Source organism: Babylonia areolata, chromosome 9 (genome assembly GCF_041734735.1).
Source record: "Babylonia areolata isolate BAREFJ2019XMU chromosome 9, ASM4173473v1, whole genome shotgun sequence".
NCBI lineage: Eukaryota > Metazoa > Mollusca > Gastropoda > Neogastropoda > Buccinidae > Babylonia > Babylonia areolata.
The window spans coordinates 10920524-10948044 of NC_134884.1; the positions used below are offsets into that span (position 1 = coordinate 10920524).

General features: G+C 42.3%; 1 protein-coding gene across 1 annotated transcript in view; it reads left to right on the forward strand.

The window, feature by feature from the left end:
* Positions 1-27521, forward strand: part of LOC143286053 (enhancer of mRNA-decapping protein 4-like) — a 96716-nt gene that overhangs the window by 38823 nt on the left and 30372 nt on the right. Inside the window, exons 15-22 of the mRNA XM_076593592.1 lie at positions 1448-1536; positions 5516-5669; positions 6517-6922; positions 9732-9923; positions 13589-13785; positions 20819-21065; positions 21842-22088; positions 26867-27022. Of these exons, the coding sequence (XP_076449707.1) occupies positions 1448-1536; positions 5516-5669; positions 6517-6922; positions 9732-9923; positions 13589-13785; positions 20819-21065; positions 21842-22088; positions 26867-27022 (1688 nt within the window). The remainder of the gene's footprint in view (positions 1-1447; positions 1537-5515; positions 5670-6516; positions 6923-9731; positions 9924-13588; positions 13786-20818; positions 21066-21841; positions 22089-26866; positions 27023-27521) is intronic.

Below are 27521 nucleotides of genomic sequence, written 5' to 3' on the forward strand. Positions count from 1 at the left end.
TTTTGTTGCATGCGGCCCCTCCTTTTTCTTAGAGAGGGATTTAAACTTAACGATTTTTGCGATCATGTTTCTGCTTATCCTTCTCTTCTCTTTTTTCATTTATGTTTCAGCCGTTGCCGCAACAACCGCTATGTAAGAAAACATATTGTGTTTGGAGTCAATGGAAAGCTTATTTTGTGTTCTTTTTAGAAAACCATTTCTTTAGTCGTTATTTCTGATCCATCCGAGGAGATGATGCGCAAAAGAAACAAAGCAGATTTACCGCCGAACAAGCGTACAGCGAGTGCCGCTGGTGCGGCCTGTTTGTCAGCCGCGTTTATTTATATCCATGCCCTACTTCCTGGGTTCATGAACTTTCACAGGGCCAACTAAAGTGCCAGCACTGAACACCCGTGCCTACTCACACCCTCTTCCCCACCTCCTCCCCCACTTGAGACTGTTGGTCACAGGAAGTCCTTTCCCTCTCCACCACCCCACCCCCCCTCCACCCCTCTCTCCCAGCCCTGTTCTCCCTTGCTAAGCCCACCTGCCTGCTCTGTTGTTAAGCCAATTGCAGGCACCTCACAGTCTAACATAGCCAGAACAATTAGCCTCGCAGACACCATTTCAACTCCCTCCTCCCCCACTCTCCTCATTTCTCTCCCCACCCTTTCCCAGCTGAAGTGGTTGTCGGGATTAGGACAGTGTGTGTGTGTGTGTGTAATGCATCCCTGCCATCAGTCATCTTCTTGTGACCAACCAGAGGTGTCCGTTTGCAACATTTTATACACATGGCGTGTTTACAATCAATCAGGTGATGTTGTGCCTCTAAATCCTAGACACAGACTAGAGTGTGTTGGGACCATTGTTACGTTGGTTTGTACCAGTTGGGAAAGCATGAATATAAACAGCAAGCTCACATGGCTACAGCCTTTTCCCTGCCGTTAGCAAACTAGGGAGCCAGAGTGAAAGACTGAGGCTCCACTGAAAAAGACACCTGTTGACCAGGATGGCTGTGTGCTGCTAACTGCTAAGTTAGGATGTGTTGCTAAGTGCTGTTTTAGTTAGAGAAAATAAAACACATCAAATCATCTTACTAAAAGACCCTGCTTGTGGTATGAGGAGAGAGTAGAGTGTGCACCTGTCCTCTACCTGCAATCCTACCATTGTGATACCGTACTTCCTTCTACAGTTACTCCACACTCCTTTTACACTGTAAAGGAAACAAAACCTACAATTTGAAAACATACAAGTGAATCTGGTTTACTCTAACAAAAAATGTTTTGAATGATAAGCCTGCCAGTGCACATAATCAGTGTCTTTGGTATTGATTGGCAAGTGGGAAACTTTGTACAAAACATTCACACAATACAGCAATGTTTTGGTCTGTCAATCACACTTCAGGCAGTTAGGTTTACCGGTGCACTGAGTGTTTGTCCTTACATTCATGTTGTGTGTATGACTGCAGAGTGTTACAGAAGCTGGTGATCCACTATCGACCTGAGTCCACTGTTTCCATCCAGGGGTCAGCTGCATCCTTGTCTCATGATGCCTTGAGTGAGCTTTTTGATAATGTATTTCTGTATACAAGTTTGAATGAAATAGTTATACAAGTTTGTGAGGCAATCTTAAACATTAATAAACATTAATATTCTACAACAAAACCTGACTGAAGACAGATGGAAGTGCTCAAGACTGAGAGAGCACTGACTGGCTAAGGTGATGCTTTGCCTTGGGTGTCTTAGTACTGCATCAGCCAAAAAAAAAAAGTGCCTGGGAAGGGCTAACTTACTGGCCCTTACTTGCAGTATGAATATGTCAGATTTGTATAAGGTTATATTTTAACATTTTTCCTTGTCACAATGATCAATGTCAGACTTACTGTGTTTTACAAACTGTCAAACTCTGCAAGCAACAAATAGTTATTTGACTCAATGAGCAAATGAAAATTGATTTCATGTTGCTTATTAACCTGTCGAGTGCCAGAGAATTTTGTTTAAAAGAATAGTGCTTTCCCCTTGCCATGGAATTTTTAGGATTCAGGGGAAATAAGTTATTTTAAAAAATCCATTACAAAAACTATAGGAGACACAGAAAAAGGTAAATGTTTTTGTGAAGGAAAATGAATGTAGATTCTGCATCTGGGCTTTGTTCCCAATTAGGTTGACTGTAGATAACTGTTCAGGCATTAAAAGTCATGATAATAGTTTTTTTGCAGCAAAAAACTCTTATTTCAACCTCTACGTAATGACATCCATGAAGAAAAGAAACAAAATACATCTAGAAATAGCATGCCCATTGTCAGATTATACCTGTAGAAGAAATTAAAAAACAGGATAAATTTTCACATTCATAGCGGAAGCCTCATATTTGCAAATATTTGAAAGAGTGCAATAAAGGAAGAAGCCACACCAAATTTCAAAGCAATATCTCAAATAGTTTTTGAGATATAGAGTTTTAAATTTTCAAAAAATTCCACAATTTTAGCCAATCTCACTAAATGGCATTTTAGAACCCATGTAGAATTGCCACTAATACATTCTCATAGTCGAAACTCTTCATATATGATCTGCATAGTATACAGAAGACCTCAGGGTTTTTTTGTTGGTTTTTTTTAGTTGGCTGTTAATGTTATTGGCTGAATGCCAGTGTCATACATTCTGAGGAAAATGCTTATTTTCTGCATGTCCGATCCTGCAGTTTTGATGGTAGCATTACTAAAATGACTGAAACTAAAAAACTGTTGCAGCTACTTAAACATTTAAGATTTTTTCAGGTTCAAGAAAGACTAGACTTATAAGACAGCAAATGTTAATAATAAATCTTGATAAATGACAGCTTTTGATCAGATTATATGAAAAAAACAAGCTTTATTCAAGATGATCGGGGATAATGTGCTCCATTAATGCTAAAAATGATTCTCCTTTTAGATATTTTTCAGGATTTGTGTGTATGTGTGTGTGTGTGTGTGGTTTTCAAAATCAATATGTATGCATCACTTTATGAACTGTTTTCTTGTTTATACATCATTATTATTAACTATTTATCAGCACAGCTGATTGTACTAATTCTAAAGTACAGACATCCAGCTGAACTAATACATGCTCCGTATCAGTGCTGAAGTATAAAAAGGTTGAAAGGAAAAAAAGTCTTACAATACAGCATCAAAGGTACCCCTGGTAGTGTTATTTTGATTAGGTTTTCTTCTCTCTCACTCTTTCTGTCTCTCTGTCTGTCTCTCTCCCTCTCTCTCTCTCTCTCTCTCTCTCTCTCTCTCTCTCTGTGTGTGTGTGTGTGTGTGTGTGTGTGTGTGTGTGTGTGTGTGAGTGATGTATACTCTCTGTGTTATATATATATATATATATATATATATATATATATATATATACATACAGAGAGGGAGATCTCTCTCTCTCTCTCTCTCTCTCTCTCTCTCTCTCTCTATATATATATATATACACACACATACATATATATGTGTGTGTATATATGTATATAGACATATATATGTGTGTGTGTAAAATAAAACAGAAGTAAGAAAATAGAGTAAGTATATTGTGTGATCACAAAGTTGAACAAGACCAATTGAACTTCTCACTGAAAAATTTGTTTGCTATTTTGACAGTGTTCTTGGCTGTCTTTCATTGTCAGAGAGAAAATTGTTTCACAACAGAAAACCATGATTTTAACTAAAATATGAAACCTATCATTCAAATACTTAATAAAATAAGTAATGTAAAGTTGGTTTCCTCTTCTTTTTTTTTCTTTTTTTTTTTAAATTTCCCCCCATATTTGAATCAAAACCTCAACTACATTGAGCTATGCGACAAGACTTCCACTAAGCCGGGCATTAAAACCTCAGATCTAAAAATAGATCTAGTCGATCAGTGGTATAAAAAATACGAGGTCTCCACTTTTTGGTTAAACGGACGCTGCTCCTTAAAAGTTTTCCGGTCATTTTACAAAGCATTTAAAGGTGAAAGAATGAATTTTTCAGTGGTGTGTTTGACTAGAAGATTTATTTTGTCTGGAAGCGCAGTAGAGCATCAAGAAAAATAGGTAAATTTTGAGCCACGTTTTTTGTAAATCGAGTAAAATAGATCAACTGGAAACTTAGCCCACGTAAAGTAGAGAACGTGATCTTTTGTTTGATAGGTCTCCTAAGTCAATTGGTTGTAAGAGCAATGTCCGTAACCTATTTTTGTCATCAACCCTCTCAGATCAGAAGCAGACGTCGACAAACTTGTTTACTGCGTTGCATTTTGAAGAGCAAAGGATAATCCACTTCGGGCGATCAGTTTCACTCACACTTGTCTTGCACACACAAAAAAAGAAACACTAACAGGAAAGAACAAAGACTGTTTTATTTTCTGATATATCTTTCAGCTCCATGTATGCAGAATTGTGCTTGCTAGGGCAAAGTGAAAGATTATAAAAATATGATCTGTCAGCCATAGTTACACAGCATTACATAAGATAAGGGCCGGACCTACCTGCTGTCGTGTGGACATGTAAGTGAATCACTGTCCCAACAATGACAAATGTGGTTACAGTCAATGTAGAATGTCAGTCACAGTCTCACAAACTGAGCTGGCAAGCTTTTTGACAGCTAAGAGCTTTCGCAAGTGAGAGGGTGAAGTTCTTTGTTGACATTCACTCCCTTCCAGTTGCATGTGGGCTGATTAAAGTGTCTTTTGTGCATCCGGTTTGCCACCTCTTCAAACAAGTCAACCATCTGATTCAGTGAAAAAAAGCGTTAAAAACAAAAAGCATGTGTTTAGCATCCAGTTCAGGTTCAGCCTTGCGTTTTGTGAAAATTGTTGAGCATTGTTGTCAATTTCACCTTCGTGTTCAAACCAATCATCAGACAAGAGACATCCTTCTTCATCGTTATAGCTGTCCATAATCACAAGCACAACTTTCAGAATTGTGTAAATCCACTGACTGTGACCACCTCCTTTACTGGACAGTTTTGATGCCTTTTTTTGTATATGATGCAACTCCCTTTTACACGCACGTATCACGTGGCCAGTTAGCAAATCATTATCGACTAGAAAGGGGTCTTCTACCTGATTTATGTTCATTTAAATAGTATTTTTATAATCCAGACACATCAAACTAACCGTTCAGAGTCTGTTTATGTGAATTGAACCAAACTCCAATGAAGGAGAAGTCGGAACATACGCAGGACGTCAGTGGATGTCTTATAGGCACTATGGCAACACTTTTTTTGTAGGACGTCAGCTGACGTCTTATAGGCACTCAAGTAGTTAAGTAAACAACAAAATAATCCTTTCTTATAATGTATATAGATTTTTATTGTTTTCAAATGTTCACATAGCAACACATAGCCAATGCCACAACTATGCATATCAATGGTATTTAAAGTGAATTTTGTGAAGACGGTGGAAGTTTTACAAACATTTTATCACTTCTGCAGTGGCCATATAACTTTTTGTTTGTATAAATAGCGTGATTGTTGTTTTTCTAAAAGTAATCCCAGGTAAATTGCAGAAGTCATAGCCTCTTGTTTCAGGTTTGCGAGATGGCTTGTCAGATGTGAGTGTTGGTGGGGAAGCAAGTTTTATGGAGAGTGAAGAAACTCTTGTGGAAGATGAGGTGGCAAAGCCGTTGGTCTCTCCCCAGCCCAAACTGATATCACCTGATGCCTTCACTGTGTCCTCATCAAGGTGTGACATTTTCTTATGACATTACCACAGTCATATGTTATGGGTCCACTATTAGTATAGAGTACACACAGAAAAAATGAAACAAACAAAAAAAAACCTTTCAAAAAGTATTCTGTCCTTTGAATATTCTTGGCATGTCTGTGAACTCGAAATCAATGCTGTTGTAAGAAAAATGCAGTAAGATACAGTGCAGCATTAATTACACACAACACTTCTGTTCTGATTGCAGCCTATATTGATAGTGGAGAAGAGAACTCTGGATTGAAAAGAGAAATTGCCATACTGTGCAAGTCCAGCAGTCTTGTGTGGAGTGTTGAAAGGCATAAAGGAAACTGGCAGCAAGGGTTTCCAGTGAAATGTGTGTGAGAATTGATGACAGGGAGCAAGATAGCGGTAGTGAGTGTCCACCGGAGATTATAGAACTTCAAGCCAGTTCTTGTGCTGTCTGGTGATTCTTCAAGCACATGTTGCATCAACTTATACTTGGATCATGATTTTTGCCACCCCAAAGCCATCCCATAAGAAGTATTTAAGCAGTTGCACTCCTGTTTCTATGCTGGTTGGGTGGACGTTTCCTCTATATATTTCACTCACATCAGTAAATTGTTCTCTCTCTCTCTCTCTCTCTCTCTCTCTCTCTCTCTCTCTTCTTGGTGTCTCTCCCTGCACTCACTTTTATCAGTATTGATATTTTATGTTTCAAGCACAGAGAATTGAGAGATAGTGAAACAACAGTGCCAGCCTCAAGGGTTATGCTCATTGCTGATTTAAACATTTGTGTACTGTAAACATTGCATTGTTCCTTTGGCTTGTTGGTGACCATTGACTTGTCGCTGGGTCCCTGCAGCAAACTGGTGTCCCCGTCAACAGCAGCCAGAGCTAACACAACCACAGACGAGGTGTTGTCCAGCACCAGCAGTTTCACCCACGTCACTGGCCTGACCGGTCAGAACGCTGAGGATCTCCTCCTGTCCCCAGCCAGCTCTGCTGACCAGTCCACCTCTGTTGCTGCTGTGCTCAGCCCCAAGTCCGCTCCTGCCATGTCTCCCAAGTCTGTGTTGTCACCCAAGTCACCAGGTTCAGTATTGACCCCTACATCCACCTTGTCCCCAAAGTCCATGTTCTCCACTCCACAGGCTGACCAGAAGGACATTGACCAGGAACTTACCCCTTCCAACATCCCTCTGCCGCCTGAAGAAGAGGGAGAGCTGGCCACACCAAAGGGTTCTCACCACAGTGATGAGTCTTTACAGGTGGGTGTGTTTGGGAATGTGGTGTCATGTTATAGAGTATGCAGGATGGTCCTTTTTTTTCTCTTCCCTGAAGGATTGTATGAAAGATAAGATAAGAAAAACTTTATTATCTCCAACTGGAGAAATTTGGTCAGGTGCATTATCACAACATAGACAAGTAAACAACATGGGGACTGTAACTGTAAAAGTCAACAACAGCTTTTACGAATATTACGAAGATACAAATGTAACAAAAATATCACATACACCGTTTCATACATACATCCACACACTGCAAGTAGTAACTAGTATTCTCAATGTAAAAACAGAAAGAATTAAGAAACATTATTTGAATATAATTATAAACATAGCCTACTATACTGCACATTGATTATAATAGACAGATAAGATAAGAATAAAGATAAATTGCGGAAAACCGCAACCAGATAATCAGCACCCCCCCCCCCCCACACACACACACACACACACCCACCCACCCCACACACGCGGATTACTTGATTAAACAAGAGTAATAAACATATGTTCTCAAATAAAAGCATTTCACATATTCGCTTTTAAAAACATTGCAATTAATTATTACATCGTAATTATTAAACAGAAATATATTTAGAATATGGACATTAGCATTAGACATATTCCATTGTACATTCCTCCTGCATATTGCACATTATTCCTCCTACATATTGCACATTCATTATAACCAATTGTCACGTTTTTAAGCTCAGTAAACACACACACACACACACACACACACACACACACACAGTTCTCAAGAATTTAAAAGGTGGATTGAACGTGGAATAAAAGTCTTCAGAGCTCTGGATTTCAACTTAAAAGTTCTGTAGCGTCGTCCTGATGGCAATAGCTCATAATACTTTGCTAAAATATGGGTGTCGTCAGTTGCTATCTGCCTGCTTTTTTTAACCACTCGACTTTCATACAGCTCTTGCATACTAGCTTGTTTCACTCCCACAATTTTACTGCATACACTCATGACATCATTCAAAACACGCTTACTCCTCACTCCCAAACTTCCATACCAGCACATAAATGAAACTGTGAGCACAGACTCGATACAACATCGATAATAACTTTGAAGAATATTTGAATTTATACCAACATTTCTAAGCTTCTGTAAACAAAAAATTCTAGATTGACATTTCTTATGAATGGAATCAACATTTCTGTCAAAAGTCAGCTTATTGTCTAAGATGGTCCTTAAATATCTATATTCATTGACCCTCTCCACTGTTTGACCATCAATAACAAGGTTAGCTACAGGCAAGGGGTCTTTCCGAAAATCTATTAACATTTCTTTTGTTTTCAATACGTTGAGATCCAGATAGTTTTTCTCACACCAGGAACAGAACTTTTTAATTTCACTGAAACAAATAGCATCAGAGTTGGACAGATCTTCAGTTGCTGAATCATCAGAATATTTTATGACAGGAGTTTCCTCCGTGCCTCTGCAGTCATTTGTGTACAGTGTAAAAAGAACAGGGGACAGCACTGTACCTTGGGGTGCACCAGTAGAAGTAGATTTTAGAGAAGAGTGGGCAGAATGAAAGCAGACGGACTGAGTTCTGTCGAGAAGAAAACTTACTATCCAAAGAGTAAGCTTCGGATCAACATCCATGCCTAGCAGTTTGAGGGCAAGGAGATGAGGTTGTATTGTGTTAAAAGCAGAAGAGAAGTCAACAAAAAGGATACGAACAAAAGATCCCGTGTTATTCAAATGAAGGAAAGCATTATGAAGGAGAGTTAGGATAGCATCGTCAGTACTTCTGTGTGCTTTATAAGCAAACTGAAGAGAGTCAAGCTGCTGTTCAGTGAAAGAAAGAAGATGTCGGAGAATAATTTTTTCAAAGCATTTCATCACTACTGAAGTCAGGGCAACAGGACGGTAATCATTTAGTGCGGCTGGGTTCTTTTTCTTGGGGATAGGACAGATAGTAGATTTTTTCGAGATGCTGGGGACAGAGCAGTCCTTCAGAGACCAGTTGAAAATTTTACAGAACAAATATGAAATTATGCAGTAGCATGAAAAAACATCTTTGGGAATGGGTGATACACTACTAGAATATGTATGGGACATACATTGTGAAAGTGTTGGCTGACAGTTCATTTACTTTAGCGTCTTTTCACTATCAGTGATATGAGTAGTTCAGTTACTTCTGAAGTCTGGTGTCTCAAGTGTTGGAGCAGGACATGGTCATTAGTAAAGGGTTTTTAATTACATATTCTTGACAGTGATATAGCTTGACTTTCCTTTTTCCTCCGAAGTAAATTGTGTGTGTGTGTCTGGCATGGAGACAGAGAGAGTACAACACCAAAGAAGATGGCCAAACCACACCAGTGTCCTCTCTTCTAGAAGTTATCTTGACTTCTTGATCTTGTCAGTTTTGCTCAACATAGTTTGTTCACACAACACTTGGCTGACATAAGCTTACAAGTTGGGCCAACAGCAAAAAGTGGTTTCTCCACTGCAATGGGAAGCCATTTACAGCTTAGTCTTTTGTGAATTACTGGCTAAGTAGTTGGCAAGACTCTAAAACCCTCTTGGCTAAGAGAGTGGGAATGTAACTTGGCAAGACACTCTCCACTATGATCAAATTCAAGCCCAGATAGTCTGGATAGCAGATGCCTCCTCTGCTGTTCTGTTGGTTATGGTTGGACATGACTATAATAGAGTTTGACCATTTACTGAAAATGATCTGCTTGACACTTGGTTTGTATCACATAGGAAAAGGGTGTTTGTGAAGGTATGACATGCAGCATTTGCTCAACAATTCATGTTACTATCTTTCAGCTGGATGCACTGGAAGCATTCTTCAAACCCACCACCTCCACCTCTTCCCAGCCCCCGGGAGAGCCGTCTATCAATACGGGCGCCTTTGAGGTGGACGCCTTGCCCAAGGAATCCACAGGGGCAGCAAACACCAGTGCCACATCTGTTGCCTCCACAGGGGCCACTGATGCTTACGATGAAAACGACCAAGAGGTGAAATTCCCTTCTATGGTGGAAGTTCTGTTGTTTTTTCTGGAAGTCTGATTTAGTATTAACGTATGAGTAACAGCAACGGTGAATAGTTACAGGAAATGTAATATTGTATAGAGGAAATCTTGACTGCAGGACTTGAGACAGGCGAAAAAACGGTTCAGACTGACCTGTAGGTGGTGACTTGTCCTATGATGAGAGTTTCCCGACTGATGTCGGCATGCGTTCGGTCCTACACACAACGCATTGAAAGCACGTCTCATCTGATAGGTCATTTAAGAGCCCAGATATACAGCCTCCTTGACCGGAAGATGTCAAATTTCATCATCAACACTGTGAGGACCGCCAACCAACAACTCCACCAGAGCATGAATGAAAGAAAAATACGGAAAATGGAACGTCTTCAACCCCAGCCCACACACAGCCCACCGACCTTTGATCATGCATCCATAATCTGGTAGTCACCATTCCCCAGGACCTGGACTTGCCCAACGATCAGCGCCTGGTTCTTTCCAGGGGACTGAAGTTCATTCACCTCCAACCTACCACCAACCGCATGCATGTCCTTTTCCTTTGCCAGCGATTTTTCCGGAGACTGAGGCTTGCTGCCCACTTCCCCAGGACATCTCTGCCAGAATCCGCTCCTCTCACTGAAGACAAGGACCTTGCCAGATTCTTTCCGAGACAGCCGAGTTCCTGGACTCCTGCAGCTGGGGAATTCCCGGCACTGGACCATTACACCAAGGTCTGTCAGGAACAGATTTCCAGGATATGCCCCAAACCACTCATGCACTCCAACTTGACCCCCCTTGAACTCAAAGCCCTGGAGGACCTCCGCCGACGCACGGACATTGTGGTCAAGCCTTCAGACAAGGGAGGGGCTGTCGTTGTGTGGAGAAAAGACCTGTACCTCCAGGAAACCAGAAGACAACTAGCTGACACAGACTCTTACAGCCAAATCACCAAACCACCGACGAAAGCAGACAACACACTGGTTCGAAAAACCATCAAAACTGCTATCAACACAGGTCACCTCCCTCCAGAGGCCACCAATGCTGTCTGTAATGAACCCAGAGAGCCTAACTTTCACCTCCTGCCGAAAATCCACAAACCCAAACACACCAGGCAGACCCTTAGTCTCTGCATGCTCCTGCCCAACTGTGATGATTTCGGACACTCTCGACAGGATCTTCCAGCCTATTGTGGCTGAACTACCAATCTACATCAAAGACACAAACCATGCACTGCGGCTACTTGATGGTTTCTCATTCCAGGATGGGGACAACTCCGAAAGGTTTGTGTTCACAATGGACATAGTGTCTCTGTACACGAGTATCCCTCATGGAGATGGCCTGCAGGCTCTGACACACTTTCTGCAGAACAAAAGCAGTGGACTTCACGTGCCCACCATTCTATGACTGGCAGAGCTCGTGCTCACCTTGAACTCCTTTGGTTTTGGAGAAAACCACCACCAGCAGACCAGAGGTGTGGCCATGGGGACGAAAATGGTACCAAGCTACGCCTGTTTGTTCGTCGGCCATGTTGAGCAACAAGCCCTCAGTACGTATGAAGGAACAGTGCCCGCCCTGTTCAAGTGATACATCGACAATTGCTTGGGAGTCGCCACCTGCTCGAGAGATGATCTCTTCCACTTCATCAACCACCTGTCCACATACCATCCCGCCCTTCAGTACACCTTTGAAGTCTCTACCACTTCAGCCAACTTCCTCGACCTCACCATCTCCATAGAGCCTAACAGACCCACACTCTCCACGTCCATCTTCTACAAACCTACTGACTCTCATTCCTACCTACTATTCACTTCCAGTCACCCACCAGCCACCAAAAACAGCATTCCGTACTCCCAGTTCCTCCGACTCAAGCGCATTTGCAGTAGCAGTTCGGACTTCGAGGAACGGGCTCTGAGGATGCATACCTTCTTTGAGGAATGGCAGTACCCCAGGCAGACAGTTCAGAGAGCCTTGGAGAGGGCACGCATGGTGCCCAGACAAGAAGCCCTCACCCCAGTCAAGAGGGAGGAACAAGAGGACTGACCAGTGTCAGTCATCCCCTACCACCCTCACAACCTTACCATCTGTGACATCATCCAGAGAAACTTCCACATCATCCAGAATGACCTGTACCTAGGACAGGTTTTTCACAGACCCTCCCTGATAGCGTTCCTGAGAGAAGAAAACCTCCATGACTTACTTGTGAGGACAGAATCAGCCACCAAACAAGTAACCCCGCTCCCCCTGGATGTAGCCCGTGTGGCGAGGCCTGTGCCCATATCGATGCCTCCACAACCTTTGTGGGCCCCCAAGGCCAGTTCATCCCTCGGTCGAGTTATACTTGCAAGTCAACAGACATTGTGTATATTTTGACCTGCACTCTGTGCCACAAGCTCTATGTGGGTGAGACCTGGTGATCATTAAATGAGCTTTTCTCAGAGCACCTTCGCTCAATGCGGCTGAACTACAGTGACCCTATAGGTCAACACTTCAACAGCCCATTGCACAACTACATGCAGGCAAAGGTGGCAGCTGTATGGCAGAAGCCGAGCAACAGAGCATACCGCAAGCATATGGAGTCCCACGTGATCAGCTGCCTGAGGACCATCCAGCCTGCAGGCATCAACACCAGAGTGATGGACCCCTAGTGGCCCTGGGCCCTCTTCTCTCTCTTTTCTCCTCTCTTTTCGCTGCTCCTGTCCCCCTGCAATCTACCTTCAGACACACACACACTCTTTCTCTCTCTCCCTCCCCCCTTCCTCTCTCCCACACTTTTCTCTCCTCCCCCCCCTCTCCTCCACTCTCTCTCCCTCTCCCCCTCCCTCTCTCCCTCCCTCCCTGTCTCTCACTCCCTCTCTCTCTCTCTCTCCCTCCCCCCTTTTCTTTCTCTCCCTTTACACACACAGGCACACACACACACACACACTGACCAGCACACATATTCTTACACCTTTTCATCTTTTGGCGAACCACAACCCTCTTTTTCCCCCCCTCCACCCTCCCCCCCCCTCCAGTGTTTAACCATCCCCCCTTCTTTTCCTTTGTAAATATTGCTCACCTTTTTTGTCCTTTTTTTCTTTTTGATTACTCCTCACAGTTCTTAGTTTTACCTCTGTCTTGGTTTTGCCCTCTCTTTTCTTCTCCATTCTCTATTTTTCTCCCCATGAAGAAGGGTATAGGGCCCGAAACTTCAGGAAACTCTCATCATAGGACAAGTCACCACCTACAGGTCAGTCTGAACCGTTTTTTCGCCTGTAATATTGTATATTGATGAAAACATGAAAAATTTGAGCAGATCTGAACCCTTTTAATATTTTTACTGTAATCTGAGTTTTACTACCATTTTACAATTGTGTTAAAAATTTCAGAAAAGTTCTCACAGCTGTTCAAGCACTTTCTGATTGACCAGATTGATCACATTGTTAACTCTCTGACATGGTTGTGTAAAATGAAAACATTTTCAACACTCCCCCTTCATTTGCATACCCAGTTGTAGTCCAGTGTCTAACACAGATCTCTTTATATAACAGAGCAGAACTTTTCTGCAAAAAGAGAATCTTAAAAGAAATAATTTTGGGGACAAGGTATTGATTGTAGTTTGTTCATTTGAAGCACCACTTGGACAAGCTATAGACTGTAAAGCGTGTGACTGACCAGGTGGCTGAAGTTCTGGGTGAAGACATGGACAAGTCCTTCTCCAGTACAGGAAGCGCTGCAGCAGTGGCAGCATCAACTGACTTTGGGGAGGCTCACGGAGAGGAGGAGGACCGTCCACACAAACCCTGGCCACGTCCACCGGATGTTCCCACTTCTGACCAGACAGTACCTGTTGTATCTGACCCTTTGCCTCAGACGTAAGAAGTGTATTGTTGAAAGTAATTCATATTGATCCTTCCATTTCAGAGTTTCAGTTGAAACACACATACACATACATACACTTGCAATCATACTTTAAAGTGTTTCTTCCTTGTTATTTCATTTTTCAGTTTAAAAGCAAGTAATTGGAAAGCAGGCAGCATATACGATACACCCGCAGGCATGCCTGGAGATATGCTTGCTCACACACACAGATATACAGACAACATGCTTTTTTTTCTTTTTTTTTTTCTTTTTTGTTTCAGATCTTTTGTTGAAACACATGTACACAAATGCACACATGTGAGCATGCATGTACAGACCTGCCTACCATTACTAGTTTTCTGCAGTTTTTTCAGAAGTCAGTAAAAAAAAAAAAAATGTACAGGTCATGGGTTTAAAAATATGGTTTTGTGTGATGGAAAATAATATTTTCAAATAATAGTCTTGTGCCTTCTGACTTAAGCACGACTGGGCTGTGTATAACCGTAGTTACTAAAACATTCTCTTCTGGCACTCAAGATGGCATCTAATAAAGCGAAGTTTGTCCATGAGGACTGATAGTGAAGACAGTGATGAAGAAAATGGAAAAATTAATTTGACTTTCAAGTAGAAGGCTGGACAGAACTTCCAAGCTAGGTATTTGGAGATAGATCCTGTGTTCAAAGCGAGTGGGAAAGGCCCGGAGTTTGCACGCTGTATAGCTTGTCAGTGTGATTTTAGTGTTACACACGGTGGACTTGATCAGCTGATGACTGCTGATGATACATGAAGATAATGAAACACATCAGTGCAGCAACTGTACCAAAGTCAGCCAATCAATCAGTCAATCCCAAACTTTTTGGGGGAAAGAAAGCAGATCACAAGCCTTCTGTTGAAAATGCAGCACAATTGGAAAAGACCATGGTAAAATACAACATTCCATCGACAGTTACTGACGAAATGACTTGAGGTACTCAAGTTCATTTTTTTTTGTTCTTGACCTTGCATATAGGTTGTTGGCCTTGCAGTTGAATTATGAATTATCTCTCCTTCCCTTTGTCTTGTGCAATGCGCGTGCATGCATGTAGCTTATTCTGAGACATGCACACTTTGAAATAGATATAAGTTGATCATGGTTGAAAAGATATAGCGCAAGTTAAGTACCACTGACAGAAGTCTTAAAACTACTGAAAATTGGCATTTGTGGCATTGAAAATTACTGAAAGGCATTTTACAGTGTAAGCAGGTCTATCTCAAGCAGTGCGATGAGAAAGCTCTCAGTGGGTGTTTTGCTCTCTCTGTTTCTCCCTCCTATGCCGAGCCCCCTCTTCCACTGAAGGAGGGAAGCCCTTGCTTCATGGGGGCAGCTGTCCTTTGCCACCCCAGTATATCAACAGGAGGGGAGGAGGCTCGTGCATATCAGGCAGTTCTGGGCTGTCAATCCGCCGGTGGGTCTGACAGCCAAGTCGGACTGGACCTCTCTCCGACGACCATGTTTCTTCCTGGAGGTCCAGATGCCTTGGGAATTGGATCATAGGATGGGTGGTGTCCATGGGTGGATTGGGGTTCACCTGTGGTGCATGCTTGGCCCCTGGACTCAGCCAAGCACCTCTTGCATGGCAGCCCCCACTGCCTCCACTGGTGGGATCAACCATTTGTTGGTCAGGACAACCCACACGGTCCCCTCTTTCAGGACCTTTTGTCTCTGGTCCCTCTATGTGACCTCCATGGTCACTAGTGCCTTCCTTTCAGGACCACCCACCTCTGGGTCTCCCACCTAGATTGGGGAAGCCTGCTGTCCTCCCCCCCACACCTCCTCAGTTGGTCCTCCTGGGAGATGAATGGGTGTTCGTGCCCCCCCAGCACGCATGGGGCCCCTATTTCCATGCAGGAAGCACCAAGTGAGAAGGTTTGGCACCCACCCTCTCAAGCTTGACTGGACCAGCGGTCCAAGCGCTTTTCACCCACATGTGGAAAGGGTGACAAGGGGCCTTCACCAGCCATCAGATCGGCCCAGCTCTTCTTCCTGCTGGGTTGACCACCAAAATCAGGAGGCCCCCTCAGTGTGCCCACATGGGAAGGAACCAAGCCCATGATGGACTTGGAAGAATTGGAACCGGTTTACTCAGAAGAGGAGGAGAGTACAGATGCTGATTCCTCCCCTGCTCCCAGGGTAACAGATTGAGTCCATATTTGCCTTGAGATTAGGCTGAACCAAAGTTGGACCTGGGGGAGCTGGAGCTTACCCTTCCCACCGTGCAGAATCTGCCCACAAGCCACACTGTCACCCTTAGACAGCACAATGCCACCTCCAGGACCACGTCTCAAGGTCCCAGAGATGGCACAGGAGTGGCTCAATAAGCCAACCCATACTGTTAGGGGTGCTGCTTCCATTCATTTTCCTGGTAAGGAGTCCATTTCAGTCCCTGGAGCCTTTCCACCAGGAAGTACCTTGTAGACTTATCCAAGGGTGGGGTGTGGTCTTCATACACCCCTGACCTTGCAGGACAGGATACTTGTCCCACAATGCTTTCTCTTCCCTAACTCGGTCAATATTTCATTCAACACGTTGGTTGAGTGGGACAAACAGGCCCGTTGATGCCTGTTGAAGGTTTCCACAGCACACATTTTCTTCAGTGCTTTCCTCTCCATGGCCTACCAGTTGTGGGAAGAGTTTCCAGTTCTCAGGGTATAGGGTCACTTTACGACCCTCAAGACTTCTTCAGCGACCTTTTGGGGGGGCACACTCAGAGAACCTCTCCCTACAGGCTGAGGCTCTTATCTGTTGGTGCCACGACAAGGCACTATGCTCTTAGTGAGATGCACAGCAGGCAAAGCCAACATTTTGGCTAACACTCTTAGCAGGTACAAGAGTATCCTCCACACAGAGTGGACCCAAGACAAAGACACCTTTTATGGGGCCTGGGATTTGTGGTTTTGACAGATGGTGGACATCTTTGCAAAGACTCCCGATTTATATCTCACTTGTCTGCGACCTGGAAGCATGGGCAGTAGATGATGTCTTCCTTTCTGATCCTGACCAAGGTGGTTCGGAGAGCCCACAGCCCATCCTGATCATACCCTAGTGGTCCGCTCAACCTTGGTACCCAGACTTGCTGGCTGTGACACATGTTCCTCCTCTGGAACTCCAAGTCAAACCACATCTGCTGCGACACCCCAGTTTAGAAATCCATCGTTTGAACCAGCAGTTGCTTCACCTCCACATGTGGCTGCTCTGTGGCCCAAACTGCCTTCATTGAAATAGAAGCTGCTGTGTTTGAGGCCCTTTGTAGGGAGAGGGTGTTGGAGGGTTGGCATGTCCTCTGACCTCCAGTCCATAGTTACTGGGGCGAGGCAGCCGGGGACTGAGTCCACATGACTTTCGATGGAGAATATGGTTGGAGTGGTGTACGGCTCATGACATCCCCCCTACCAATCCTAGCATGCAGCTTTCAAACTTTCTGGCGCACTGCTCCTTGGCACTCAACCTGTCAGCTAGTATAGTGCATGGGTACAAATCAACTATCTGCACCACTGTCTGGCAGCTTGAAGGCCCTTCTGTTGAAGCAGATATCCTTCTGAGACGTCTCTATGGATGCTTCACTTAAGGAATCTAGAAACCCAAGGAGAGTTCCCCTGTGGGTCTTGTTCCTTGTGCTAAATTTCATTTGAAACTGAAAGGCACTGTTTGAGCCTTTGGCCTCAATTCTTTTTGACTTGCTCTTCCTCAAGACTGCTTTTCTCATTTTGCTGGCCACAGGCCAAAGTAGGTGTGATATTCATGGTCAGAGGACATGGCCTTCCACAGAGATATTTCCATCACATTCTGTTTCCTTCCGGAGTTTTTAGCTAAGAACCATGCCCTCTCCCTCACTGAGGATCAGACCCTTATATTAAGATAGGCATCTTTGTTCAATTAGGTGCCTTTAGTACTACTGGGATAGGTCTTGTAGTTGACATTCTCCTCAAAGATGCCTTCTCATTTCCATTAATAAGAATGAAAAGAAAGACATTGCTGCGGGTACCATTTCTCAGTGGATTTCCAAGGTCATTGTCCGCCTGTTTTCGGGCTCACAGAGATCTTGGCTGTTTGAATCCCAGACCACAAGAGTTGCGGACCATTGCCACTTCAGCTGCTTTTCAGCACTCTGTGCCTCTGCGGCATGTGTTGGAGGCAGCCTTCTGGTGGTCAGAGAATCCCTTCATCAATTTCTACCTCAGGGATTTCTGTATGACCAGGATGGATGGTACCAAGGGGATTTCTTTTGTCACAGCTAACACAGCTGTTACTGTAACAAATACTCCCCATGCAAACCAGTGTGCATTGCCATCTTCCATTTGCTCTGATTTCTGCATCAGTTTGACATGATACAGTATATTTTAGTTTAGGTTTGGTTTAGGACACCATGAGTCATATGACCAGTTCACCACAAAACCAATTGGTCATTTTAAAGATTAATGGTAAGAAAAAACAACCATGTATTCATGCCCACTGGCAACCCCATGGGGCCATGCCGTACCAAAGATTTTTAATTGAATTTCTGCTTTGTCCATCACACTTGGTATGTGAAATGATTTATATATATATATATATATATATATATATATATATATATGTATATATATATATATATATATGTATATATATCTACACACACATTATATATCTATAGGTATATAATGTGTGTGTATGTTTGCTGTGTCATGATGAACATGGAAAATGCAACATAGTCATTATTGAACTTTTTTTTTGGACTGAAAAAAGACACACATAACACAGACTGCATTGACTCTCTCTCTCTCTCTCTCTCTCTCTCTCTCTCTCTCTTCCAGTCAGAAAAATACATTTCTATAATTACAAATAAATGGCAACGGTGTCTCCTTGCTCGATTTCGATCCAGGACCTTAGGGCTAAATGCAGATAGAGCATTGTATATTCAGAATAGTGAAAGTGATAGTGTATGTCAGTTGTATCATCAGGATCTAGAAAATGAGGATCATTTTGTTTTCCATTGTAAGGAATACAATGTTATTAGAAATGATTATACATTCTTTACACATCCGTTTGCTTTGAGACATGATCTAGTAGCTAACCTTTCATCAAATAATGAAGACATCCTATTTTCACTCACCAAATATATTGTAGACGCATATAACATTCGAAGGAAAAGATTAACCAAACGATCGTCTTAACAGGATAGAAACATAATGCAGAAAAAGTGATAAGATCCATAACTCAGTTTAGATTGGTAAATAACCAAAAATAGGCTTTATAACAGGACTATTAAAGAAACATGAACTCACTACACTCCAGGAAAGACGACTCCAACTACGGCTAGGTTTCTTCTACAGGGTGGTTGTGGGTCTGGTGCCAGCATTCACTCTGAGTGATTTTATCACACTGCAGAAACTGGGACGACGCATCCGCTCCACGAGAGGCAAGAGCACATACCTGTCGCAAAACCCTGTGGAGAACTATATTCGAAACAACGATAGATGCTACTGTGTCCCTGAAACAAACACCGACCAGTACCGATACTCTTACTTCCCAAAGACAATAATTGAGTGGAACCATCTAGATGATACCATCGTCCACAAAAAGTCAGTGGATGGCTTCAAATCGGCTCTGGCAAAAGCCAGAAGCCAGTAACAACAACATGCTGCACACCCCCACCGTCGCGTTTATGCCAGTAAATGGATGTAAGCGACATATTGATCCAGATCCAGATCCAGAATAGGCTCAGCTGCAAAGTTGGTCATATGCTCGAATTAATTACTTAGTATTATGCATGAGTAATATGGAATATGTTGTATTAATGTTGTGGGTGTGAATGTATGTTTGTGCGTTTATGAATATGTACTTATTTGCTTGTTATTTCCCCTTATTTTTCGTTTTGCTTTTTCTTTTCTTTGTTTGCTAAAATAAGCTGAATAATCCCCCTTGGCACTAGAGCTGTAAAACGCTGTTTGCCAATAAAAAAAAATTGTCATTGTCATTCTCTCTCTCTCTCTCTATCTCTCTCTCTCTCTCTCTTAGATTTTTATTTAGATTATAATCTAACTGAGGAGTTCATTGAGAGAACCAATTTATATGCACAGCAGACACTCCGACAGGTACAGACAAATCCAGGCAGGCAGAAAAAGTACTCCAGACTATCAGTATTAAAGATACAACTGTGTTTGAAATGAAACAGCTCTTGGGTCTGACTTTACTGCTGGATGGGCATGATGATTTTTTCAGGAAAACTGATTTGACTGAAAGGACCGAACAGTCATATCTGTGTTGTTATCACTTACAATAGTCGCAATAAATTGTCTATGTATCTTTTTTTATATTGGTTGTTCTGGTATAATTTGTGTTTACATGTATTATCCATTTGTCAAGAATATGTATTACTGTGCAAATTAATTACCTGACTAATGTTTGTAATGAACAAGTTGAAAATTTGACAAAAAACAAAATGCTGATTTCAAAACAATAGCATGTCATTGAAAATATACAAAATTGGGAAGTGTTTTTTTGTATTGTTTATTCATTTACCTTTCAGAAAATGTATACTTTTGTGGGTCTCTGTCCAATAACAAAGAGCACAGAATTTTTGAAAATATGTACCTGTTTTTTGTGTGTGAAAAAACCCTGGCAGATAGATTTCACTTAAATCTTATTTCCCTGGTAGCAAAAAGGTTAAAACATGAACAAAGGCAGTTTTATCAAAACATTATTTGCCTTTCTTTTTAGTTCAAGTTCCTTTAATTCTTGTATTTTGCTTTTGCATTTCTGTTCTTTAAAAAAAAAAAAAAAAATTTAAGAGCTTTGTTGTGTTGGTGATGATTTGCTTCAGACAGGTAGATGTGCATTGCTGTCTGTCACAGTGGCAGTAATTTGAATTCATGATTTACTTTGGTATATATGCACACTTTGTAGGTTAGATTAGGGTTATATATATATGAACATTTTCCTGAAGGTTAAGATTATGGTTTAACCTATTCAGTACTTTTTTTTGTTGACAATTTAGAGTTTTAACCGAAACTGCTTGATCACATTTGCAGGATGGATGAAGCCATCATCACACATGGAACAGGTGATGGTGAAGATGATGATTCTGAAGATCAGAATGAAGCAGAGGTGGAAGAGGAAATCGAGGAAGTGTTAGAAGAGGCTGATGACGATGAGGAAGAGGAAGAAGATGAAGGGGAGGACTTCAGGAAAACCTACCAGGAGGTGGTGCAGGATAGTGCGGGTTCAGCGACTGTGAAAGTGATCCGTGAAGGGGTGGACCCCAGCATATTGGTGGTGGTGAGTTGGAAGGGATAAAAGCTGTGTGAAGTGGTCACAAGACACTTAAATGAGGCCAAAGGCTGTTTGCAACAACATGAAGTTTTCAGGTTATCATTTAGATCAGAATGTGACTGACAGACAATTTTGCTTTTTGTCACATCCAAGCCCTCTGTGCCCATCAAGAAATGTTTTATGTTTAAGATTTCAGTTTGAGTTGAAGATGAAGCATGTCTCATCAGTGCTTGTTAGCTGTTGTTTTGATGTTTTGACAATTACCTGTTTGGTGACAGTTATCAATGTGTTGATAGTTACCTGTGCGTTGACATTTATCTTTGTCTTGAATGTTACCTGTGTGTTGACAGTTACTTATGTGTTGATAGTTACCTGTGTGTTGACAGTTACTTGTGTGTTGATGTGTTGATAGTTACCTGTGTGTTGATGTGTTGACAGTTACTTGTGTGTTGATGTGTTGATAGTTACCTGTGTGTTGATGTGTTGATAGTTACCTGTGTGTTGATGTGTTGATAGTTACCTGTGTGTTGACATTTATCTTTGTCTTGAATGTTACCTGTGTGTTGACAGTTACCTGTGTGTTGGCTTTTACCTGTACCTTGACAGTCACCCATGTGTGAATGTGTTGACAGTTGCCTGTGTACTGACAGTTACCTGTCTGTTGACAGTTACCTATGTGTGCTAACAGTTACCTGTCTGTTGACAGTTACCTATGTGTGCTAACAGTTACCTGTCTGTTGATAGTTCCCTGTGTGCTTATGTTTACCTGTGTGTGTTGACAGTTGCAAGAGAGCATCCAGAAGCTGAGCATGGAAGTCAGCCGGCAACAGGAGCACCTGTGTCGTCTACAGCAACAAATTGTGGAACAGCATGAGCTGCAAGTGGACCTTCAGCGCCAACAGCTGGAGCAAGCCTCACTGCGCAGTGCTGCACAACCCACCAAGGACCTGGAGCAGCAGTTAGGGCGTGTGCAGAACGTTGTGGCCTCCAGGGTTGAGCGAGCTCTGTCCACAACGCTGCAGAAAGAGAGTATCCTTTAACCCCTTCACTGCTAGTACGTTTTGCTATGGCCTATGCTGAGAAAATTTTCAGAAAAACAAGAAAAACACGCCAATGATTTTAATTTGCTTATATTTCAAAAAGTACTGAAGATAAGTGCATAAAAGTATATATCAAATGAAAGGAAAATGAACCAAGATTTTGTTTTTGATACTCACATGTTCAAATAATGAGTCAATCTGACAGAAAATTTCCATCAAATGCATTAATAAAAAAAAAATTGGGACTGTCATTCCATCACGTAGGTGCTACAATATCAACCAGGTTATCAACCTGTCTTTCTTGTGACTATTGTGATCAACCACACACACTGTCAAGGCTGAGCAACAGTGTCCAGGTGCATAAGACTCCAACACTGTCCACACAAAGAATGAAAAGGGTGTACTCACCCAGGATCTACCGCCAGTAAAAACGCTGTGTGGGGTACTTGCAGAAACAGTCTTCAAGACACAGTGCTGGTTTGCTGGGGCAGTCTGGGCAGTAGAACCCCACACCCTTTCTTTGTCCTTTCTTCCAGCAGACTCTGCACCTCCTTTGTGGCCAGGCCTTCTGTGGGGTAGGTGGGATGAAGTGTCGTCCACACAAGACAAACAGCGTGGTCATCTTTAGCAGTGTCTTGGTCACCAAAAATCATGGCACTAATTACATCCTTCTGAAGTCCAGGAGTGTAGTGCTGTTGCCTGCTTTTTTGCAGAGGATGTGTGCATTCAGCATGGCAGTTTGTAGAAAATGCACACACAGCTATTTGTACCACTTCAAGGTTTTCCTTGTGACATCGTAGGGCTGCAACTGTTGGTCATGATGGTCCATGGCACCCATGTTTTTGTTGTAATCCAGAATTGCTGGAGGCTTGTTTACTGCCCTTTGGTCTTGCTGCTGCTGGTCTTCAGTTGTAGGTTTGTGGCAAGTTGTCAACTCCAGATGGTCCAGGATGAACATCATGATCATCAGCGTGCTGCATACCTGAAACACATTGCATAAAAGACTAAGTCTGTTGGGTTTGGGGTTTGTTTGTTTTGTTTTTTTTTGTTTTTTTTACATATAAAAAGATCATGAAATGGTACCATTTTATTTCTGACTGTTTTCAGAAGCTGAAATACAAACACACACATACCTACCCCTCCCCCCACCCCAACCCCCCAAAACACACACACACTAAAACTGGTTCATGGTATGCCACACCCCCTTCATTTTCTCTTTCTCATACAAAACAAAATGACAACACATCACACACACACACACACACGCACACACACACACTTCTACAAGTGTTGCATTTACAAAGTAATTTAGGCATACAGTTCTGTGTATCATTCTCTGATTTCAGTTTTATAAACATCTCTCTCTCTCTCTCTCTCACACACACACACACACACACACAACAACAACAACAATAACAACAACAACAAACCAATACACACTCAGGAACGAACACACAGAAAGCTGCAGGCGAGCGACACACGCTGTCATCAACAATGAGCCAGCCAGCAAGCCACGGCCCCCTGGGCTGTGATGGTCAGAAACAGTACCCACGTGACTGACTCTCACACACACACACTGATCAGTGACTGACGAAGCCACTTACCACAGCTGACACATTCAAAACACACACAATGCAGTCATATTCATTGTTACAACAAACGGAGAGCAAATAATAAACTGACAAACCTCGAAAACACCCACCTGCATCTTGAATCAGCTGAGCTTGTCTGTCTTCAGTTTCGTCAAACAACGCGAGTTCCCACCCCCCTCCACTGTCAAAATCAGCGTCTTCGGCATCAACTTCACGCAGTTCTGTCTCATTCAGTCCACAATCTTCATCTCTACTGTTTGCATCGCGAAAGAATTCTTTCAATACAAGTGCAAGTGTTGGGGTTTGTCTGCGTTCAGCCATGGCTTTGCAAACACAACTTGAGCTTCGCACAAACTTGCAAAACTTTCGCCATAAATATGACAATCCAATGAATAATTTTAGCTTATGGAACTCAGGAGATAAAGAGCTCTCAGGGGAGCTAATTTAATGGTTAGCAGACTGTATTTTCTGCAATGCGGGACTCGAAACATAGAACGTTGTAACATGACGTACGGCGCACGTCAATACAGCATTGCTGAGCGACATTTCATGACGTACGCCGTACGTCAACAGCGCAGTCAAGAGGTTAAGTGGACCTTACATACTGATAGTATTTATTTTCGTTTGGGTGTCACCTCAGAGAATCGTTTTCAGTTCCTGAAGGAAATTAGTGATTTGAATTTTATGATGATTTAGCGAGACATAGCTGAAATGTTCTTTCTTTGTAAACATTGTTTTAACTGATCAGTTATTGTTTTAAGAACTTTGCATTTGGCTGGGCGATAAGCAACATGCTTTGATTTTCTTTTCTTTTTGGTGTTTTTTTGTCCAGTGTACAAAGAAAACATAGTTAATTGGACTTTCACAGTCTCGCTTAACTTTTTCAGTGCCCCATGACATAGATGTACATCCACAAAAATGGACATGGAACAGCAACCACCGTACCCTCATGTCTTTAAATATCAGTGTGTTACAGTGACAAAAAAGAGATTTTGCCATCCAAGATGTTGCAGAAGCTTTATAAGTCGTTGACAATGATGAATTGAGCATTAGATGTGGCAAAATCTTACCGGATGGTTCACTTGAAGTGACAAAGTTCAAATGTTGATTTGCAGAAAGGAGCGTGGGGGTAGTTAAAGAGCTAGATGTCACCAGCATAGGAGAAAAAGCGGAGTAGGAGGTTGAGTATAGCTCTGTGGCTGACCTAGAGTTGACTTCAAAGGCAAACCTTCCACTTATTCATGACGGAAGGAGACAGAGAGAAGGATGAAGGGTGTGATCAGTTTTGTGCAAGTCATGAATTACATGTCCAGCATAGCTTTAGAAAAAGCACGCTGGCATTGATCAAACATCTGTCAGCTGCAAGCAAGCTTGTGAACAGTGCGCACCCCCCTCCCTCCTGCACTGTGAGCCAACTGGGTCACTATCTCTGATACTGTCTGAAAGTGATCATGGCACAGACGGGGGATGCAATTGAAGGACATGTAGATATATATATATACAATCATTGTATAAGATAAATTTCTAAATATAAGACTTTGAAAGACCAGCTGCTGTGGTGAAGTGGTTAGTGTCGCAGACTGACGGCTGGGAGGACGCGGGTTCAGATTCTAGTGGAGGTGGGTTCTTCAGCACGTGGCCGGCCCCTGCCCAGAGTTGAGTGTGCTATGGGCTTAAATGGGAAGACTGGGACCTCACAGTCAAGTATCATCCACTTCACAGAATATGTCTTTGGTTGTGTTGCTCTAATTTCCTGACCAACACTTCAAGTATCTTATCTCTTGGGCCTGGTAAACCCTGGGATATCATTATGACTGGAAGCATAGAGTTTAGCTTTGCCACATAATTCAAAACCTAAATGGGCCTTCATAGCAGCATCTTCACCATCATCATCACAGTCATCCTCCTCCTCCTCCATCATCAATAATAGAAAGGAAAAAATGTCCAAAATTATGTGTCCTTTCATGCCCTGCTCTCATGGTAACCACAGTTTTGATATCCCTCTGCTTCAGTGCTTCAGATGAGTCCTGTCAGGGTTTTTGGCGTTGGCAATTTCATGGGGGGCTGTAGTTTGAGGGGTGTTGTGGCAGTCTCCACATTAAGGGAGACACTCACTCAGTCTGGCTCTGTGATTAAGCCATTATTGTCTTCAGTTAGGGGCTTAGTAGGTAGTGTCCTAACGTTAATCAGAAAGGCACTACTAAACACCACTGAAGTGACTCAGCAGTAGTGCAGGGTCTCCTCTGGTGGGTGGCCTCCTGGCAGTCTAACATCAATGATTCCCTGTGGACAGCCATTGCTGGGACTACAACAGACAAACCCGGGTGTGGCCGTGTATTGGGGACTCGGAATGAGCAGTGTGTGAGTAATGCCACTGAAACAGGGCAGCAAAAAAAGAAGAAAAAAAGAATTTGATTGTCATTCATTTTCCTTTCAGGAAAGTATGGGTTATGTATGCTTTCTTGCAGTAGTTAATTATTACCCTCTGCAACCCAAACCTGCATGGCAAACAGGAAGGACAAGTCAAGATATTCCCGGGCACTGAAGAGGTTAATATATAGACCCCAGTTTATCTTGTTTCTTCTCGTTCATCAGATGGATGGATATCAGTGCATAAAGTATAGGATTTTGTTAGGAATTGATTTCATTAGACATTCAGACTCTAAAACTTTGGGACAAAGTTGCTGAAGTATAGTCTACAGACCAAACTGATCAGATTTAAATATTTTTGATAGAGCAACTTATTTCCTGTTTTCCTTTTCTTGTTGATATGTGTTCAGAGCGGGTGAGCACAGTGCCTTGTCTATCAAACCAAAAGCAATATCCACTCAAATGGAGTTTGAATAAGATTTATGGCAATTTTTAAATCCAATTCATATATGGAGAATACCTCCCTGAAGCAGGCAAAGGACTTGCTATTCCATAACTGACAAAAGAAAAAAACTTTTTATATCCTCAGCGTTGTTAAAAGGTTAATATCAGCTCAAGTTTGCTAAGAATTTGTTTCCACACACAAAAAAAACCAAACCAAAAAAAGAGACCTTAAAACAGTGATCCACAGTAACTTTGCCACATGTTGCTTTGTATCACTGGTTTTCCTTATCATGTTGCTTTGTATCACTGGTTTTCCTTATCATGTTGCTTTGTATCACTGGTTTTCCTTAACTGTGTTTAGCTAAACTGCTTCATGACCGACTGACTGCCAGTGATTCCAGACAGACAAGCTATCTGGACTCATTGCAAAAGGCAGTGACCCAAACTCTCACTGCAAACATTCATAAGTCAATGGAAACACTGGTCAAAAATGAATTCAAACAGTCCATTACTCCAGGTGAGTTGCAGTTTGATGACAGCTGTTTTGTTAGAGTCATTGACTATTTTGTTTACATTTTTTTTAAAGCAGTGAAGCCTCAGGAGAGAGTGAGGAAACAAACGTTTGGATGTTTCAAAATATTTGGACTGAATCTGATCTGTTGACAACTTCCCTTCCTTCCTGTTTTTGTCTCTGGGCTTCACCACCATGTTCTGAAACAATAGTCGCTAAGATAAAGATATAATTAAGATAAAGTCAATCTTTCCCATTATGCACTATAGCAAATCCTTCACGCACAAAATTTGAAAAGGACCCCCATATCCCAGTACATCCCTTGAATGCACACAATCTTCTTAACAAGGTTTTGATTTTTCAGTCAATCTTCGAGACCGCCGACTTGGCACTAACGCTTTCTCTGCAGAGCGGACAGTTCAAGTGTTTGGAGTTGCATCCCTTGTTTCTTGTCATCAGGAACTACAAGGAGTGGTTTCATGATTTTGCAGACCTGGCGAGCATT